Here is a 20,738-nt window from a genome sequence, read left to right as displayed (position 1 = left end):
TGTGGTCAACAGCAGGTCAAGTGCAGTACTGCCATGAGGTTAGACATACAGATAGAATTGAGAGTCCAAAAACAAACCCTCATATTTATGGTCAGTTAATATTTTTACAAGGGAACTAAGACAATTGGATGGGGGCAAGAACAGTCTTTTCAATAAATGTTACTATATCAAATGGATATCCCCATACAAATGAATGAATTTGAACCCCTTCCTTACACCATACCCAGATTGTAGACCTGAAATTAACTCAAAAGTGAATTGTAGCAACACAGTAGAACCTCATTTCTAGAAGAAAATTTAAAATCAGCCAGATGTAATGACATATGGCTGTAGTTCTAGCTACTTTGGAAGCTGAAGCTGGAGGATTGCTTGAGCTCAGGAGGCCAAGGCTGCAGTGAGCCTGGGTGACAGAGTGAGACCCTGTCTCAAAAAATAAGTGGATTGTAGCCTTGAATGCGTGAGCTAAAACTATACAACTCCCATAAGAAAACATAGGAGCAAATCTTGGTGCCCTTGGGTTTATTGATGGTTTCTTGGATATAGCACCAAAAATATGGCAACAAAAGAAATAGTTAAATTGGACGTCATCAAAATTGAAAGCTTTTGCTTCAGAGGACACCATTAAAAAATAAAAATACGACCATGTGCAATGGCTCATGCCTGTAATTCCAGCACTTTGGCAGGCTGAGGAGGGCAGATCAGCTGAGGTCAGGAGTTTGAGACTAGCCTAGCCAGCATGGTGAAACTCTGCACTAAAAATACAAAAGTTAGTGGGGTGTGGTGGTGAGCACCTGTAATCCCAGCTACTTGGGAGGCTGAGGCAGGAGAATCGCTTCAACCCAGGAGGCGGAGGTTGCAGTGAGCCATGATTGCCCCCCTGCACTCCAGCCTGGATGATGAGCAAAACTCCATCTCAAACACACACACATGAAAATATGACCTAGAATGGGAAAAAATATTTGCAAATCATATATTCAATAAGGAACTGGTGTCCAGAATATATAAAAATTCTTACAACTCAGTAATAAAAAGACGAATATCTTAAAATAGCCAAAGGATTTCAATAGGTATTTTTCTATGGAAGACACTCAAATGACACTCTACATGACCACATGTAGAGATGTGCAGCAGCGTTAGTCATCAGGGAAATGCAAATCAGAACTACAGTGAAATGCCATTTCACCTCTACTACGATTCCTGTGAACAAGAAGACATAATATCAAGTGTTGTCTGGGATGTGGAGAAATTAAAACCCTCATACGTTGCTGATGGGAACATAAATTGGTGCCGGCACCTTAAAATGTGAAACATAGTTATGACCCAGCAATCCCATACTTAAATATCTACCCGAGAGAAACATATCCACACATGCCCACACAAAAACTTACACGTGGATGTTTATAGCAGCAGCATTCATAATATCTCACAAGTAGGACATATTAGCTACATTTAGTTATAAAATAGCTAAAATGGTCCAAATGTTCATAAATTGATGAAGGGATAAATATATGTTTTAGGCAAGGTGCAGTAGCTCATACCTGTATTGCCAACATTTCAGGAGGCTGAAGTGGGAGGATTGCTTGAGGCCAGGAACTTAAGACCAGCTTGGGCAATATAGGGAGACCCCATATCTACAAAAAAATTAAAAAATTAGCCTGGCATGATGGCATGCAACTGTAGTCCCAGCTACTCAGGAAGCTGAGGTGGGGAATCACTTGGGCCCTGGAGGTGGAGGCTGTGGTAAGCCATGGTTGCACCACTGCACACCAGTCTCACTCTGCCTTAAAAAAAAAAAAAGTGTTCTACCTACATAGTGGAATATTACATGGCAATAAAAAGGGAATGAGATACTGATACATGCTACAACATGGATGAACCTCAAAAACATCATGAAAGAAGCCAGTCACAAAGACAACATATTTCATAATTCCAATGATATGAAATGTTCAGGATGGACAAATCTATAGAGACAGAAAGTAGATTATTGGCTGCTGGAGCTGGGAAGAGGATGAGAATAGAAGTGACTGCTAATGGGACCTGGTTTCTTTTTGAGGTGGTGAAAATGTTCTAAATGAGACTGCTAATTGTTGTACAAACTCTGTGAGTACAATAAAAAGCACTGAACTGTACAGTTTAATGGATGACTTAAAAGGTATATGAATTACATCTCAATGAAGCTGCTTTTAAAAAAGTCACAGAGTCCTAGACACTTTGGTGGAAGTGAGGGGAGATGGACCTGGCGAAGGCCTGGACACTTCTCTTGATCTCCTGGTGTGGCTCCTTGTAGTTCTCACCAAACTCGATCCATCTCTCTGCCCCCAGAGGGGAAGTCCAGTGGACCTTGTTTTTTCATTTCAAAATAAGTTTTGGGGTCAACACTATTTCAACATGTCATGTAGTAAGAGTTTAATAAATGCTTGGTGAATGAACATGCATTGCATCAATGTACAGGTCACCAGAAGTACTTAAGGTTAGAGCAGTCTTCAGGGCTGGGGAGGTGATCTCAGCAGGTTTTTAAAGGAAGGGACAGAACTGAGCTCCTAAAACATTCCTTCAGAAGAAGACTGAGTCCAGAGGAGAGATGACTCATCCCTAACATACAGTGAGAAAGTCTCACGTTTTTCTTTAAATTCTTGTGCTATATGCATCCTACTCTATATTTTCAGCTTGTTTTAATTTAAAAATACTGTAAACTGCCATTCAGTAAAATGGATGCTTCAGGGAGTTGTGCTGTGTATCCCTGCATCCTAGAATGTCTGTGGGTGTACCCTGCTATGCTCCCTCAGAGGAGCTCAGTCAACAAATACCTCCTGAGTGCCCACTGTGTGCTTGGCATGAGGGCTGCTGTTGCCAACACAGGATCTGCCCTCATGGGACTTCAGTTGAGAAATGAGTGCATAGCCCCAAGGAGCAGAAAGAGCTTGGCGGAGAGGACAGTTGCAGTGGGCAGAGTTTGGAAGCTCGTAAGAACGTTACCTTAAATGAAGAACAACATGTATGCCATGTTTAACTAGCAAAAAGTTGACAACTGCCTAAATGTCTAATAGTGAAATGGCTAAACAAATTTTGGTATTACCATGTAGTAACTATTTAATAATAAAGAAAAAATTTAACAAAGGAAAAGGCTTATGATGAAATTTTATGTAAAATAATCTTCAAAAAAAAACCTATATATAGTGTGGTCTCAGCATGTAAAACATACTCAGAAAAATACCAGCATAGACTGCCCAAAAGGCTAGTTGTCTCTGGATGATAGAATTGAGAGGGATTTCTCTCTCTCCCCCACCAAACTTTCGACAATAAGTCTGGGTCGTGTTATTAATAAACATGGCGTCTTTGATGCAGGAAGGCTAGTGTGCAGGTGCATGTGGGGCGGGGCTAGAGATGGACCTGGGGCAGGGGTTATGGAGTAGACCAGGGGAGGAAGGCTAGGGATGGAGATGCTGGTGCTGTCTTCCCAGAGGAGAGGTTAAAACAAACCCCGAGTGAGCACTGAGGGAGCCAGTGAAGAAAGCGCTGAGGGCTGAGGAAGAGAGTCTTGAAGGGCAGGAGGAGGACTTGGAGTCAGGGATCATGAGAGTTCAAGTGTCATGGGGATAGGCAGAGAATCTAGACAGAGCAATGTCTGAAAATCCTTGGAAGTCAAGGAGAGAGGTTGAAAGAGGAGCTCTCAGTGTAAAACCTTGTCTCCTTCCTAGATTTAAATGAGAGATACAGGAGAGCGATTAGGTATGCAGGCTCTGGAGTTGGGCAGACCAGTTCAAACCTGTTTCAGAACTTACAGCTAAGTGACCTTGGAAAAACTGTCTAGCCTCTCTGAACCTGTTTCCCCATCTGTTAAATGGAAACAACAAAGACCATTAGGTTGTTGTTTGGATTAGGTGAACAATGCATGGAAAGTGCTTTGCATAGTGCCTGACACATAATGTACTATTTTTTTTAAGAGACACAATCTTACTTACTTACCCATAGCTCATGTAACTGACCTCAAAATCTTGGACTCAAGTGATTCCTCTGTCACTTCAGCCTCCACCATGCCTAATTAAAAAAAAAAAAGTTTAAATGTTCTTGCTATGCCGCCCAGGCTGACTGTGTACTAACTGGATGATGTCTATTATTATTGTTTTACTACAGTTGTTCCTATTGTGCAGAACATCTTCGATCTATAAAGAGTTTCTCCTGGTCCTTTGAATAGGGCTTTCTGAGGGGAAGATGACCTCTGGGATGTTCATCCTGCCCTCTTCTCCTCTCATTCCCCAGCTGTCCCCTCTGCCACCATGAGGAACATTTTCAAGAGGAACCAGGAACCCATTGTGGCTCCTGCCACCACCACCGCCACGATGCCTATCGGACCCGTGGAAAACTCCAACTCCACTGAGAGTGGGGGTGCTGGGGAGAGCCAGGAGGACATGTTTGCCAAACTGAAGGAGAAGTTTTTCAATGAGATCAACAAGATTCCCTGTGAGTGTCCCTGGTGGCTGAGAAGGTGGGACAAGGCTAGAGACTGAGAGGGGTGAGAAAGGGTGGGGACACCACTGGGATGTGATTTGCTGTGCTCTTTCCTAATGCTTAGATTTCAGGCTGGATTTTTGGAAAGCCCCTGTAGGAATGTGGGAGGGGGAAGTAGGGTCTGCCATTAATGTAGCAAACAAAGGGGTTTATGTGCTTCAACTTCTCAGGGGAAGAAAAGTTCTTATAATTTAAAAAACTGTCCAAAGATGAAACCAAAAGGAGATGAAAAATTATGAAACAGAAGCCACTGTTCAAGTTGGCCAATAACATTTTGAAATTTATTTTGGAAGACAAAAAAATAAAAGCCCCTCCTCCTTTTGAATTCCTGGTAGAGGCTATATAGGAGACACCAGAGATGCAGTTTAATGGGGAGCAGCCACGCTGGTGGGAGATGGTGCTTCAGAACCATGGAGAGCAGCCCAGAGTCCATCCCCAAACAGTTGGGTTTCGCAAAGCCCAGCAGTGGTCTAGGTCCAGACTCAATCTTAAGGAGCTTGGCCTTTTCGGGCTATGCATCAGCCCTCTCAAGACTTGGCACAAGGGATGGAGGCCAAGGGACCGATAAGCATCATCCCATCCTCTCCAGTATGAGCCGCTCCTCTGTAGATTACACTAGTCAAACTCAGTAGAGCTAAACTGATATTCTTTCATGCATACAGCTGGTTGCTACCTCTCAGCCAGCAGGCTATACCAACAAGGGCAGTAAGAAAAATAAAGGCATTAGTGAAAAGGCATGCAAAGTGTATGCAACTTACATGCAAATCACTCATGGGTGGTGGCTTTTAAAATGTGGGGTGTGGGCATTGTGGGAGGGCAGTCATATTCCTGACCCATTTTTGCCAATCCTACGGGGTCCGGGGCTGCAAGGCATGGAGCTGCTGACCCCGGGTTTTCTCTATGTGGGCAGTACCACCCTGGGCCCTCATCGCCATTGCTGTGGTTGCTGGGCTCCTGCTCCTTACCTGCTGCTTCTGCATCTGCAAGAAGTGCTGCTGCAAGAAGAAGAAGAACAAGAAGGAGAAGGGCAAAGGCATGAAGAATGCCATGAACATGAAGGACATGAAAGGGGGTCAGGTAGGGCACCCTGGATGTGAGGGGGACTGGAAGGGGCTTAGCCCAGGCTTTCCTGATACTGAAAGGGGAAGCAGAGGCTCCTGGTCTTCCGCAGCCAAACCAGCTCCTCTCCTTAAAACTCGGTTCTCTCAGTCCAGGCGTGGTGGCTCATGCCCATAATCCCAGCACTTTGGGAGGCTGAGGCAGGCAGATCACCTGAGGTCAGGAGTCTGAGACCAGCCCGGCTAGCATGGAGAAACCTCATCTGTACTAAAATACAAAATTAGCCAGGCGTGGTGGCACGCGCCTGTAATCCCAGCTACTGGGGAAGCTGAGGCAGGAGAATTGCTTGAACCCAGGAGGCAGAGGTTGCAGTGAGCCAAGATCTTGTCATTGCACTCTAGCCTGGGCTACAAGAGCAAAACTCCTTAAAAAAAAAAAAAAAAAAAGAAGAAAAGAAAAAAACTCAGCTCTCTTGATTATATCTCTAGTATAACACCATTTACCTGGAGGCCCCTGAGAAGTGGGAACCTTATTCCTGTGTTAGCATGAACTCAAAAGACAGTGAAGGAGAACAATATATTGACCCCCTAATGAGGCTACTGGGACAAAATGTTGGAAAGAGACAACCCCCACCAGCAAGACACCATCGGGTCACCCTGTGTTTTCCTGCCAGAGAGGCTAAAGGATGCTATCTCATGGGAGGCATCTAACTGGGAGTGGGGCAGGAATCAAATGAGGCAGAAGAGTGGCCCCGAGGCACCAAGACAGAGCCAAGAGGAATACATCATTAATCATATGATGATTTCATTTATTTTCCCCAGTCTTTTGATGTTGGTCAGCCTAGAAACCTCCTCTTCTTCTTTTAAGTTTGCAGAGGCCACTGTGTGCTTCCCTTTTCCCCATATTTGTTTTGGTGGTGACTAGGAGGAATCTTTCTCAAGGAATCCATACGGAGGATAGAGGGAAGGGCCTGATCTCAAGAAGCCAGGGATCTAAGTGGCCTTTGAGAGTGTGTGTGTGTGTGTGTGTGTGTGTGTGTGTGTGTTTCCCCAAAAGGAACCTGCAGTGTGTGCTTGTGTGTGTTGGGACGGGTTCCAGCCTGACTTGGGTGTAGCCCAGTCTGGTCTCGCTGAGTGGCTGTGGTGGCTTCAGGGGCTGGTTTGAGCTGCAGGATTTTCTCTTATATTGCTTTCTTCTTTCTCTCTCTACCTCTGTGGGCTCCCTCTGCTCCTGTCTGCCTGGACCGTACTTCTGGTATGTCTTGCCCAGGATGCGTGGGGCCTGAGCTGGGGAAAGTGTTGGGGAGAGGGCTTACAAGGCAAGCAAATCCCACTCCCACCCCTGCCTCCAGAAGCTGTGGAGCACTTGGCACAGGGCCTGGTCCCTTAGCGCACTGTGCCTCACAGGGAGGAGAGCAGTGCCCAAACCAGAGCCATGTCTCGAACACAGGGCTGGGGTAGCAGGGCTGCTGATGGGCGTGAAGGAGGGTTCCACAGCGGGGCCACATTCCCTCTTTTACCCCCACCACACACAGCCCTGAGTCAAGGGTTGGCACAGAGGGGCTGGCTTCCCATCACCCTGTGCCAAGCCAGGCCACTCTATTCTCCCCTTTAACTTGTTCTCTCTCTCCCCCAGCGCCCACAGGATGACGATGATGCAGAGACAGGCCTGACTGAGGGGGAAGGTGAAGGGGAGGAGGAGAAAGAGCCAGAGAACCTGGGCAAACTGCAGTTTTCCCTGGACTATGATTTTCAAGCTAATCAGGTATGCAGGGCTGTTTGGGCAGAGTGAGGAACCGGGAAGCTTGGGAGTTGGGTGGAAGGGGGTTAGAAGCAGCTCCCTCCAAGGTGTGTGGGGACTGCTCCTTTCCATAGAGTGAGGCAGGCTGGAAACTGCAGGGCCTATAGCTCCCTCTGGACATTGATGCTGGGGTGGCCACCAGCCTGCTTTGGGCAAGGTTCCAGGTTGATTATGCTGTTAGCCTGCCCACCAACCTTGGGCAAAGCAATTTCTCTTTCAACTTCTGGTTCCCTAAATGCCAGTCTAAATTCCTTGGGATGGAAATGGAGACCAATCTTCCCCTCTAGCACAGCCTCCCCTGATCCCCCTGCCCCAACTGCCCTCTCTGGGAAGGAATTGGTGGGAGCTGGGTCTGGGGCCAGTCGTGTTGGAGCAGTCCTGAGACTCAGGCCCCCTTCTCCCCATCTCTCTCCACAGCTTACTGTGGGCGTTCTGCAGGCTGCGGAACTGCCTGCCCTGGACATGGGAGGCACCTCAGACCCTTATGTCAAGGTCTTCCTCCTTCCAGACAAGAAGAAGAAATATGAGACCAAAGTCCATCGGAAGACATTGAACCCTGCCTTCAATGAAACCTTCACCTTCAAGGTAATGAGGGCTGGAAGGGTGACTCCACCTCCCTTCCTGACCCCAATTCTCTGCTGAGTTCTACAGACCTTTCCTTGGTCCTTAGCCAGGGCTCAGCCTGGAACAATGGCAGCCTGGACTGCAAAACTTCCCCAACCTCTTTGGAGAATCAGGATCCGTCCCAACCCCCCCCCCCATTCTGCTCCCCAAAAGCCCCGGGTCTTTCTCTGCCTCCACACACTAACTGGGACCCTGTGGGCTAGAATAGAGGCCACTTCCCAGGGACCTGCCCACAGCACCCTTGGAGGTGCATGAGTTGCTCTGCCCTCCTCTGATTCTGCTTGTGCCTTGCAGGTGCCATACCAGGAGCTTGGGGGCAAAACTCTGGTGATGGCCATCTACGACTTTGACCGCTTCTCCAAACATGACATCATTGGAGAGGTAAAGGTGCCTATGAACACGGTGGACCTCGGCCAGCCCATCGAGGAGTGGAGAGACCTGCAAGGTGGGGAGAAGGAGGAGGTAAGAGCAGAGATGAGGCCAGATCCGGCGGAAGGATGAATGTAGAGGTGGGCTTTTTCCTCTTGGCATGTTGGAAATAGGGTGGGCTTTGGAGGTAGGCGACCTGTGTCAGGACCCCAACTCCACCCTGCCTGGCTGTGTGACCCTGTGCAAGCTGCTTATACTTTGGACGCAGGTTCCCTCCTTTAGTCTTTTCTTACAGATAAGGATTCACTACTTATGTAAAGAGTCTAGCATAGCGACTAGTATTTTGGTAGGTACTCAGATAAATAAAAATACCATTATTGTTACTCCTAAGCTTCTGCTATTACCTAAGGCCAGTGATTCATGCCTCTGTGCCTCAGTTTACCCATAAGGAGAGCTTGTGTTTGTTCTAAAGGATACTCAGCAGGGGGACTTGTCCTCCCAGAACTGCTACACTGCTACAGCATCCATCCATGGACTCAGTAAATATTTGCTAAGCAATTGCTGTGTACCTAAAACTCCATTTGAGCCATTCCTCCTTCCAGGCATCAATCATTTGTCCTGGCCAAGGCCCTGCTACTGAGCACACTGTAGGCAGTGATGGAAGGCTGAGTAGAGAAGCTTAAGACATCCTTTTGTCCCCTGTGCCTTGGAGGAAGGTCAGCACACCTGAAGCAGGACCTGTGTGATGTGGTCAGTTTTGGGCTGGCTGGCTTTGACTCTGAGCAGTTTTGACTCTGCAGTGTGGTGCTGGCCGTAGGAATTAGGAGGCCCGGGTCCTCAGCCTGCCCGCAGTTGGTGCTGGCCTTAGGAATTAGGAGGCCCGGGTCCTCAGCCTGCCCTCAGTGTGGTGCTGGCCGTAGGAATTAGGAGGCCCGGGTCCTCAGCCTGCCCTCAGTGTGGTGCTGGCCGTAGGAATTAGGAGGCCCGGGTCCTCAGCCTGCCCGCAGTTGGTGCTGGCCGTAGGAATTAGGAGGCCCGGGTCCTCAGCCTGCCCGCAGTTGGTGCTGGCCGTAGGAATTAGGAGGCCCGGGTCCTCAGCCTGCCCGCAGTTGGTGCTGGCCGTAGGAATTAGGAGGCCCGGGTCCTCAGCCTGCCCGCAGTTGGTGCTGGCCGTAGGAATTAGGAGGCCCGGGTCCTCAGCCTGCCTGCAGTTGCATGACTTTGAGGAAACCATCCGCCTCTGGGAACCTCAGTTTCTCATTGGTTACAGAGAATTCGTGTCTTGTTTACATCAAAGAGCTGCAGTGATAGTAACAAAGGAAGGGATGCAAGTTGCTCTGAAAACCACAAATCACTCTACAAGTGGAATGGTTCACAAGGAGAGACCTTGGTGGGTGCGGGTGATGAAGGAAAGAAGGCTTCCGAGACATTTAGTCCCCCAGGGCCCTCGGCGATGGACACGTGGCTAACACGCCTGCTTCTCACACCCCTTCCCACCTTACCAGGGCCTAGGGTAGGAGCACAAACATACTCCCAACCTCCCAGATCCCAGATCCACCCAGGGATCCCTCCCTCAGTCCTGCCACTGCAGCTGTCCTCTACCCCCTCATCTGTCAGCATCCTCCGCCCACGGCCCCCGAGGTCCCAGCCCGTCACTTTCAGGGACTTTGTTGCACTGCATCTACTGGCCCCAAGGTCAGATGCTGAAGACCTTCTCGGCCATCACAGATACAGGGACTGATGAGGGAGGCAGGAACACACCACTGTCTTGCTAACTTTGGCAAGAAATAGGTCAACCACGAGAGAGGCATTAGGGTGGCTGAGATGACCCAAGTCCTGCTTTTCCCCCTGGACAGCCAGAGAAGCTGGGCGACATCTGCACCTCCCTGCGCTACGTGCCCACGGCCGGGAAGCTCACGGTCTGCATCCTGGAGGCCAAGAACCTCAAGAAGATGGACGTGGGTGGCCTTTCAGGTATGCGCAGAGCTCCTGGCTGCCATTGGGTGGCACCAGCGAGCCAGTCAGTCAGCACTGAGTCCCAGAATTTGCACACTCCAGAGAGGAGGAACGCTTTGCTGCCCTGGGACCAAGATGTCTCCTCAAGGAGCAGGGGAGCCCTGGCTTCCCAGCCCCTCCTTTTCTCCAAGGGCCCCTTGTCCCCATCAGAGCTGCCTTCCCAACACTCTCTGGCCATGCACTGTGGGCTACTGAGAAAGGGATCAGAGAAATTTCATCCCTAGATGAGTTAGTGCCTTAAGATTTTACTTCTCCCGGGGAAGTGGGCAGGGCTTTGCCCAAAGCAAGACACGTTTCTAGACGAGGCTGTAGGTCTGCTCACTCTGCCCTGGAAAGGGGACGGGGAGGGAAGGCGGCGGAAGATGCTCTGAATATCTCATTTACCTGGCACTGAAAGGGGCTGGCCCATGGCACAGGGCTCTGGGGGATGAAGCCTGCTGCCTCAGCTACCTTCCCGGAGAATCAGCACTAGGCATGGGCTCCAACCAGCATGTTTCAATGCCAGCCCCGGCTCTGTCCCTGACCCACTGTGTGACCTCTAGCAGGTCATTTCTTTTCTTTGGCCTCAGTTTCTCATCTGTAAGATTAGGAGGATTGGATTGGGATCATGACCCCGCAGATGTGTCCTGCTTCAGTACTCCCCGCCCCTCCCTAGTACAGGGTCACAGGCCAATCCCACACTCTTCCTCACAACACCTTACTTACACTCAGAAATGTCGCCCACCCAATGCTTCAGGAAGCCACCACCAACTGGTCAGAGTTGGTCCTTGAGGTGAAGCTTTTTGCCACCTTTGAACTGGATGGCGTGACTCGGGGCTGAGGGCCTGATCTCAGCAGAATGAATATCCCATCTTGACTGATGCTCTGGGTGGAACTTGGTGCATTCTGCAGGAAGGCTGGGGGCTAAGGGGAACCTCTCTGGGGCTGGGATTCTCCCTCCACAGACCCCTATGTGAAGATCCACCTGATGCAGAATGGCAAGCGGCTCAAGAAGAAGAAGACAACCGTGAAGAAGAAGACCCTGAACCCGTACTTCAACGAGTCCTTCAGCTTCGAGATCCCCTTTGAGCAGATTCAGGTGCTGGAGCCCTCAGGTCCTAGGCATGGAGCAGGGATTCGGGAGGCAAACATGTATGGGGAGGTTGAAGAGAGGGACTCACCAGAGATCACAGAACAGCCTTGCTCAGGTGGTGGGAGGCTCGAGGTCTCATGGTGCCTGGCTGGGGCGTCCTGCCCGAGTGCTGCTTCTGGGGATTCCCCTTTTTTGAGGAGATAAACAGGAACTAATTCAAAAATTCTGCACATCATTCCTTTAGGACTTTGAGGACCGTGGTCATGGGCACAGGTGTATGTGGGGGTATAGCAAAGGTGCCAGAAGGGTCTGGTGCTGGCCGAGAGGGTGGGAGTGGCTGCCTCCTCATCCATCCTCTCCAGCCACACCCTGCCTTGGCCATCCCTGCCCTGTGTTCGCTGCTCTCTAGATCCTTCCCATCTACCCATCTGACCTGCTCCTTTCCTCTTTCCCTCCACCCTTCCTGCCTTCTCTACTCTTCCTTCTCACCAGCAAGTTCTGTTAATGTTGGAGATGAGGTCTGGTTTTCAGCATTTCTGGGTATGAGTGGGATCTGGATGTGGTAGGACAAGAAACCCTATACCTCAGTGACTGAATGTCTAATGTTCCTCAGATGCAAATGCACTCTCAGGTCTCTATGCCTCTAATCAAGCTAATCTGTTTTCCTGGAATCCTCTTCCCCCTTTTCTCTTCCTAGAGAAATTCTCAGACTTCATGTCCTAGTCACCTCTGTGAAGCCTTTTCTGATTGGCCCCAGCAGGACTGTCACCTCCTCTGAGTTTCCACAGTACCTGGTGCCTCTATCTCTCTAGCATAACCTTTATCACTTCATGTTGTAAGTTTTCAATTATGTGTTTGTTGATCTCATTGAGGTGAAATTCATCTTTTCATTTTTCCTTCCCTCTTCTCTTCATGCAAGTGCTTAACACCGTGTCTAGAGCACAGTACATCCTTAATAAATACCCAGTGGTAGGAACAAAGGCTGCCAAAGGGGTGGCCTCTGCCTCCATGTCAATTCACTCTTCACTGGAGCAGAGATGAAACCAAGGAGCCCCGGGAGGCCTTCCCTTCCTGATCATTTGGAGTAGAGGTTGATAGAGGAGAAATTTGGTCACGGGATCCCATGTCTCAGCCTGCCAACTTCCTCCCTCGTTTGTTTTTCTCGCAGAAAGTCCAAGTAGTGGTCACTGTGCTGGACTATGACAAGCTGGGCAAGAACGAAGCCATAGGCAAGATCTTCGTGGGCAGCAATGCCACGGGCACAGAGCTGCGGCACTGGTCTGATATGCTGGCCAACCCCCGGAGGCCCATCGCCCAGTGGCACTCGCTCAAGCCTGAGGAGGAGGTGGATGCACTCCTGGGCAAGAACAAGTAGACAGCAGCGGCTGGGACCCCACACCTTTCACGAACACTGACAAGATCCAGAGCTATCAATACCTCAGTTACGCGACCCTAGAGGTTTTCTTTCTCCTTTAATTTGTTGGTGGTTGTGTCCTTGTTTTTCCTTGTTTTTCTCTTTTTAAAGACCAACTTCCCTTTGGTGGCTGTGTGAGGAGAGTCCCCTAAGAGGTGAAAGACAAGCCTGGCTCTGTTCATGGTCCCAGGAGCTGCCCTTGCTGCATGCCCTATCAGTTTCCCCCACTCTTTCAAAGCTTCGCATCTGCCTCACCCCCAAGCGAGGCCCTCTACTGGCACAAACTTGCAGCACTTCCTGTTTTTTGGTTCTTCTGGACCAACAAAATGGCGGCACATCCTGCTTCCTGACAGGGAAGGCATCATAGTGGCCAATGATCTGTGTGTGAGTGTGTGTGTGTGTGTGTGTGTGTGTGTGTGTGTGTGTGTCTTTGAGCATCTCTCTTCATTCCTGGAATGGGCCATGGACAGTGAAGTGTGGGAAAAGAAGGCTCTTTGGGGACCCTGACATGAAGGAAGTCCACTAAGTGGGAGATCTTCTCTTATCTATGGCAAAGTCTCAGGATCCTGCTCAGATGTTGGAGCTTTCATACTCCTGTTGGTGGCTATTTGGGAGGCAGCAAGATGTGAAGACTGGATGTGTCCAGAACTAGGACCAAACCCCTGATGCTGTCAAAGACTTCCTCCTGCCGGTCATAGTTTCCCCAGAAGTTCAGTTCCTGGGACATTCATGGATATGAGTTATTCATTAATTTGGTCAGACTCTGACAGGGACTCTCAGTCCCAAAATCTCACTCTTATTGACAGTAAATATTGAACCTTGAAGAAACAGAAGTCCCATGACCAGAAAGACTAAAATTAAACTCCTGGATCTTCATCCCATCCAGTGGGAAACACAGATGCTTTCTCCTTTTCCAGAATATAAGCAGTCTGGTTCATTTGTATTTATTCCCCATTGTGCTTTTGCTTCTATTTCTCTTTTAAGTGGAGCAACACTGTCTGAACACACGTTATCTGTGCAGAGCCATAGGACTTTAAAAGGAAAGTTTAAATGTTCTTAGTTGCTCTGAGGTCCAGGTAAGAAGGGGGTGATAAGAGGATGGGGGATAGATGTCTGAGATTTCCTGGGATAAGATATAGGAGAGCATTGGAATTCCCCCAAACTCCCACTCCTTGCTTCCTGGGCCCTCTGCCCTCCATGCTGGAGAGCTGATAGGTAGCTGGAGTAGCCCAGGGAGACCTGTGGGGAGGCCCGGTCCTACCACTGGGGGGCTTCTCTCTTTGAAGGCTAAAAAACAAAGGGCATCCATTCCAAATGAGTAGCAGAGGAGACCTGCCAGGATTTCTGCCCATGCTCAGTTGTATCCCATTCCCTGTTCACCTTTTGTCCCCAGCACTGATATAAAAGCCATATATATATGTTAGTCAGGTTTGCACTGAGTCTTCTTCCAAACCTGCAGCCTGGACAAGAGAGTGAGGTCCCCTTGTGGCTAGAGGCCAGCCCTCTTTGCCTCCCTTCCTTTGGCCTCTCTCTTCCATCCATGAAGCCCTTAGGCCCTTGCCGTTTTTTCACCACAGAAGACTCACGGCTTCTCCAGAAGCCTGAGTATCTCTCTTTCGCAGCACAAACGGCAGCATTTCTATCCTGCCCCATCTGGGCCACTTCAGCTTCCTGTAGACACCTGAGACAGATGGATGGTGTTGAGGGAATCAGGCTTTGAGGACCCAGCATGAAGAAGGTGCAACGTGTCTTTTTATTATTTTAAAAATAGGGAAGGGGCTTTGGTTTCGCTTTGTCTTTTGGATGAAGGAGTGAGGGAAGTGAAGGAATACCCCCACTAGAAACAGATTGGGAAGCCTGCCTGTCTCTCGGAGATCCTTCTTTGTCTTGTTAGTGGTACATGGAAGTTACATTTTTACTGGGCTGTGTGTGTTTGTGTGTGTGTGTATGTGTGTACTTAACGATGGGAAGGTAAGACTGTGATCAGGATTATGAGCTGTGGTCCGTGGGACCAAAGGTGTGGCCATGGTAGAGAGTTGTAGGACAATCGGGTGTTTTCAGAAGCTGGGTGGCCACAGAGTGGAATTTCCTGATATGGACATCAGAAATCACTGGACTCTTCTCCCATCCCCAGAGTTGTGGGATTTTGGTGCTTTCTCAGGGTCTCTGCCCAGACTCATTCTCTTTACCCATATCCCACAGACTCACTCATGGAGACCCCCTTGTCAATATCCCCTCTGCCTTTATTCCTTTCCCCTTTCCCAATCCACCTTCTACCACCTGGGATTCTTTTCCACTCATGAACTTCATTCAACCCTTCCAAAGCCCAATATTTGCACTTCCTTGACCAGGAGGAAAGGCAATGGTAGGAGCCTCTGATGGTCTGGGTGTCCATGTGCCTGGTGACCAGGGCTGGGTTTTATTACTCTGAGCCCACTGTTAGTGAGCAGCCTTGATGGGTGGGGACAGGTTGCTGAGTGACTTTGAATCTTGGCACCAGTGTGGAGCCAGTGTGGGTGTGAGGAGCAGTGCCTTCCCCAGGTTCCAGCTGGTCCTGACATGCCACCTAGCGGATGGCATCTGTCTTGGTCCATGGGCTTGGTGGGAACATGCTTCTGCTTGTTGTTTTCCACACCTGAGGGTGGATGTAGCTCAAACCACAGGGCATCATGCCAAACACTCACTGCCGGGCTGGTTTATTTCTGGGGGTGTCAGGGTACTGGGGTGTAGGCACTAAGCAGGATCTAGAGTTAGGGTGTCTGGCTAGCAAGGAGTTCTGGATGCCTCTGGGGCTATGAGTTTTCATCTCAAGGTCTGTTTCAGAGAGAGGAAAGTAGTGTAGAGGGGATTTTTAGAGAGGCTGAGACCGTGAAAACCCAAACCTGATCCCACCCAGAAACCGGGGTAAGGTCTGAAAGCTCGTTTTCTTCTTCCTCCCTGAATAATTGTTACAGAAGCAAGGCTAACTCTGCCAGAGCTAGAGGCAGATTTTTGGACTTTGGAAGTGGAAGCTGAGGCCTGGGGAGAGGCTGGGTAAAGAATGCTGGGGCAATCCCAGACAGTAGGCAGATACTCGGCATGAATGCGAAATGACTTTCCTGGAGCTGGAGGATGAGGCAGCAGGGATTAGGCCACAGCTTCAGATCCTGACCTTTTTTTCTTCCTAGGAAAGCATACATAACTTGTGTCTCTGCGGAATCAGTGTGGCATGATTTTGCTGGCCCAAGGCATCAGCGAGAGGGAGAAGAGGGGTTGCTACAGCCCTCCTGCGGGTAAAACCGGCTCTCTTAGAAACCTGCTTCGATGCAGTGGGGTGGGGGCAAGCGTGGTAGCAAAGAGGTTGAGAAACCTCCCTGGGATTGGGGAGTGAGAGCTTCCGTGTTCCCTTAATGTCCTAGGCTAATTCATAAGGCATCTAAGTCCTGGGTCTCACCCAACCTCAGAGAGAGAAAGCCTGACCCTGATGGTGTCCCCATCCCCTCAAAGATAGAGATTGAGCCAGGAACTGCCCTCACATCCTCTGCTCTGCCCCTTCCCTTCCCTCTCCTCTGCCCCTCCCACCTACAGCTGTTTGGGGCGCTTTCTCAGAGCCCTGGGTGGTGGCAGGCACGGAGGAGTCCCAAGTACTGATCCTGGTGGCCCAGAGCCCCATGCTGTGGTTGCCAGATTTGGCAAATAAAAATACAGGATGGCCAGTTACATTTGCATTTCAGATAACGAACAATTTTTAAGTACAAGTATGTCCTAGGCAATAGTTGGGGCATATTATTCTAAAATATAATTGGTTGTTTATCTGAAATTCAACTGGTCATCCTGCATTGTGTCTGGGGATGCTACCCTATGACTTTTCCCCTCTCCCTTTGGTCCCAGGGGGCCAGGGACCCCAAGGATTTGACTTAACCAGTTTTTTGAACTGCAATATTGAGAAGGGGACACTGTGACTTGAAGACACATGAATTTATTTTTTAAGCGACAACAAGAACCTTCTGAAGCCATTTGAGCCTATCTGCCCCCTCCATCGTATTTAATTACATATAAAAGAAGATAATTACCTAGAAACATATGAAGAGAATCTTGTTTAATCAAGATGCATGTCTACAACTTTCTGTAAATAGCCGCATGGCAATGCTGAGAGTCCCCTTGATCCCCCAACTGCAAACCTGTTTTACAGAACTGGTTGAGGCTGTTTCTTTGATTTTATGTCGTGTAAAGTCTTTGTCCCCCAACCCCACCCATGTCTCCTCCCATTGGGAAACCCCCCATGGGAGCCATCAGCAGGCAGGAGTCGGTGCCAGCTCCGGTCCAGCTCTGCTGCGGGAGACGCTGGAGGACCCTGTCGCCCTGAAGGCCTGTTTGCTGCACATCTGTCTGCAGAGCCAACCTCGGGGTCCGGTGCAGTGTCCAGCCTGGTATCTGGCATCCCAGTAGCTTCCGTGTCTGTGTGTGTGCGGTGTGCCCCTTCCTCCCACTGTCTGAATTCACTGAAAAGCCATAAAGGGGGTCTCCTGCTGGAGACTTGGCCTCCCTAGGCTCCTCCCAGGAGCCCCCATGTCCCTCTGACTGGCTCCCCACAGAACACTTGTGAAGGGCTCACCTGTTGTCGCCCCCTCCTGCTCCCTCAGCCCTGTATCATGAGAATGGACAGTGTCTAGGGCTTCCAGTGGGGCCTTAGGAGATGCCCATGCCGGCCCCGCCCGAGCTGGCTTCCTTGGCTTGGGTTCACAGTTCAGCTCCATCTCTACTCTGGGTGAGGCAGCAGTGGGACTCCCTGGTTCTGGATACCTTTCCTGGGGCCCCTGTGGAGGTAACCAGGACTTTCAGGAGCAGCCAGTCAGGGGCCCAGCCAGGGGTGACAGAACCATTCCTGCTTACTCACCTCTGTGGTTTCAGGGTCCATGGGTGGTGATGGAGGAGGGACTCAGGGAGAAACTGGTGAACACAGGGGCTGATGCTCTGCCCTCGCACGTCCTCCTGCAGTCCGACAGAAGCAGCCCAATAGCAGGGCGACCTCAGGGCTACCAGGGCTCCTCTGAGAGTGGAGTAGGCAGGTTCAGCTGTGAGGGAGGGTCAGAGGCTTGGGCAGAGCAGGTGTGAACTCAGCCCCCTGACCACACCTGCTCCCCAGAGCAGCCCCAGCCAGTTGCACCAGGTAGCAGAGAAGTGAATAGAGAGGCCTGAGGCTTCTGAGGCCCCAGGTCATCCTGTTAAACTGAGAGGGATAGGTAGCCCCACTGCCTGCAGCCCCTGGCCCCACGAGTGCCTGAGGGCAGTAATGCATAGGAAGAGCCCAGGACGCCTTAGGCCTGGCAACTGTGATGAATATGAGGAAGGAGAGAGAGAACAGGAGGGGAATCAGGTAGGGCGCATTCGATGAGGCCAGAAGTGGCAAGGCGGGCTTGCTCTTCACAAACCACGACTTGTGAGTACACAGCAGTCCCAGGGACCTTTGTGCTGGGACATGAAAGAGTGGGGAAGGTGGAGCGGGCCGTTTCAGAGCAGGCTGGAATCGGGTGCTTGGATGAGTGAAGACGTGTCTTGCTTCCTCCAGCTCTCTCTGGGGCCCTCCTACTCTCCACACCCACAGCAGAGACAGAAATGGAGGAAAAAGTTGAGAGAGTGTCTGTATGGCGAGGTGATGGGAGCAGTGTGCGTGGGGTGCCAAGAGTTCCTCCATCCCACCTGCCTTAGAGATCAGGACTTTAGGGGGGCCTCTTCAGAGATGCTGACCCTTCCGTCCTGACTACTGCCCATCGAAGGACTTGATCTGCTGCTTTCTGAAAACCTTAGGGCTGGAAATTTCAAAACCAGGGCCTGGCAGAGCCTACCTTCACCCAGGTCACCCCACCAGGAGTCCTGCCTTTGTCTCCATGGGAAGGACACATGTACAGTCCACACCACCCCCGCTTCCCCACCTCTGCTTGGCAATGCTCTCCATCCCCCTTGTGTGGACTCTGTTGTTCTTGTCTGATCTCTTGTCAAATTGTTATTTTGTAATGAGCTGCGCCTCCTTATTAAAGAAATGAGCTGAAAGAAACCTGGGGGTGGGGGATGTCTCTGGTTGTTTTTGCTGTGCTGAGGTGGGGGTGAGGGAGTGGGAGCTGCCTGTGAGGGTCAGTATGGTGGGTGAGGGTGATGAGATGGTCCTGAGGCTCTGGCCTCTAGCCAGAATCTCCCTTCAGGGAAGCAGCAAAAGGGGCTGAGGTGCCCCTCTCCCGGAAGTGGATGAAGACCAGACTGTCACTCTGGTGGTTGCTGGGGCCCACACATCTGACTGAAGACACTTGCCAGGCCTGTGGAATTGTGGGGAGCGTGGCAGTGCCGAGGAACATTGTCTAAGAAGCTGGGTGGGGCAGTGTGCTGGTGGGGACTATACTCTTGAATTCCCTTAGGGAACAGCCACAGTCTGAGCCCAGTGACAAGAGGGAGGCTGGCTCTGGGAAATGGGAGTTTGAAAAGAATTTCTACGAAGTCCTCAATTGTCTCTTTGCAACGAACTTGAAATGTCTTTAACTTCTGAAGCAAAGATGTTAGGGACCAGGGATAAGGCTTCAGAATTTTTAGGGAAAGGGAAGAAAACACTTCCCCAAACACCAGGGAAGAGTAAAACTCCTTCAGTTCCCACTTCCGTCTGTCTCTCCTCCTTGAGGACACACCAGCAGCTACCATTTTGTCAGTTTCCACCAGCACTTGTCCTCCAGGAACATCATTGGCTAACTTGTGCTTGCCCATCAGGTTCAACAGCATGAGAGGTAGTGAAGGCAAGCCAGGGACAGGAGCTGCCCCCCCGGGGAGCGTGAGCCCAGATCCTTTACCATCTATCTTGTCTTGTTGCTTCAGTCCCTGGGGCTGGGTAGGATGGGTGGCCTGGGTTGGGTGAGAGAAATAAGCCTTTCAGCAGGACTGGGATTTATCACCTGAGGGTCTCCTGGCTAAGAAGGTGAGCTTTTGCTCTGCTAATGCGGAGGCTGTGGCCTTCTCCTTTGCCCCCAAGAGGGCTGGACCACATGATGGCTAGGTGATACTGTCTCTGCAGACCTTACCACAACCAGCGGGGGAAGGAAAAAGAAATATTTGCAGTCTAGGAATCCTTTGCATCGGTCATGCTTCTTTGCCTCTGTTTTGGGCCCCAGGACAGGACTGAATTCTTCAACCATGACATCAAGTATGTTCTGCTGCTGCTTGGGCTACAAAGAGCTGGGTGACAGCAGAGGAAAAGAATCTTCCCTCCCTGACCTCTCCCCAAGTCAGTGACCAGGGATTTCCGCTTGGCAGAAAACACAGGGCTGAGCAAAGCCAGAGGCAGGGCTTGCTGGAGAAACCAGACCCGAATCCTGGCTGCCTAGGGTCAGACTTGGCCACCCACGTACAAACCCTGCCAGTGAGCCTGAACAGCTCCTCTCTGGGTATGGCTCCTTCATTTTGAGTTTGGACTTAACCTTCAATAACTCCCAAATAACTTCTGTAGTTTGGAGCTACAGAATAGTTTTGGATCTCCCGAAATAAACAGTGACCTCACGAGGACTGTTTTATGTACATAACAGATGACTAAGGGTGATGCCAGGAGACTTCCATGAGCCCAAGGAAATCACCACCTCCCTAGACCAACTTTCCCATGTACTACAGTGTGCTAGTGTTCACCTGGACGGGCTCCACACCCTTGTCACTTGGCCCTGCTGTCTTCCAAGAAATAACCTAGTTACTTGAAGATTGAAACCTTCTCCTTATCTTCATATGCTTCTTTTGAACTCCAATCTATGCTTCTCCTTGGCCTGACTCCATTTAGGAAATTCCTTGATGCTACCAGAGATCCTCATCTCAGTGGCCACAACTCACTTGTGGCTGTCCCTGGGGAAGGGGCCTCTGTGGACAGGAGCT

At 50.2% G+C, this 20,738-nt stretch overlaps 1 protein-coding gene across 4 annotated transcripts in view; it reads left to right on the top strand.

Moving 5' to 3' along the window:
• SYT2 (synaptotagmin 2) overlaps nucleotides 1-18,897 on the top strand; it is a 117,032-nt gene extending 98,135 nt beyond the window's left edge. For 2 of the 4 annotated variants that reach the window (XM_035281046.3, XM_035281045.3), the window contains exons 2-9: nucleotides 4,261-4,461; nucleotides 5,420-5,586; nucleotides 7,213-7,332; nucleotides 7,786-7,953; nucleotides 8,287-8,454; nucleotides 10,218-10,335; nucleotides 11,322-11,455; nucleotides 12,618-18,897. In XM_035281046.3, the coding sequence (XP_035136937.1) occupies nucleotides 4,278-4,461; nucleotides 5,420-5,586; nucleotides 7,213-7,332; nucleotides 7,786-7,953; nucleotides 8,287-8,454; nucleotides 10,218-10,335; nucleotides 11,322-11,455; nucleotides 12,618-12,824 (1,266 nt within the window). In that variant the 5' untranslated portion in view covers nucleotides 4,261-4,277 and the 3' untranslated portion in view covers nucleotides 12,825-18,897. Of the gene's footprint in view, nucleotides 1-4,260; nucleotides 4,462-5,419; nucleotides 5,587-7,203; nucleotides 7,333-7,785; nucleotides 7,954-8,286; nucleotides 8,455-10,217; nucleotides 10,336-11,321; nucleotides 11,456-12,617 lie in introns of all 4 variants that reach the window. The other 2 variants (XM_035281044.3, XM_035281043.3) reach the window with 1 other exon arrangement.
• Nucleotides 18,898-20,738: the final 1,841 nt, after the last annotated feature.

Source organism: Callithrix jacchus, chromosome 19 (genome assembly GCF_049354715.1).
Source record: "Callithrix jacchus isolate 240 chromosome 19, calJac240_pri, whole genome shotgun sequence".
Taxonomy (NCBI): domain Eukaryota; kingdom Metazoa; phylum Chordata; class Mammalia; order Primates; family Cebidae; genus Callithrix; species Callithrix jacchus.
The sequence above is the reverse complement of the archived record's forward strand: the minus strand, read 5'-3'. Positions and strand labels throughout refer to the sequence as shown.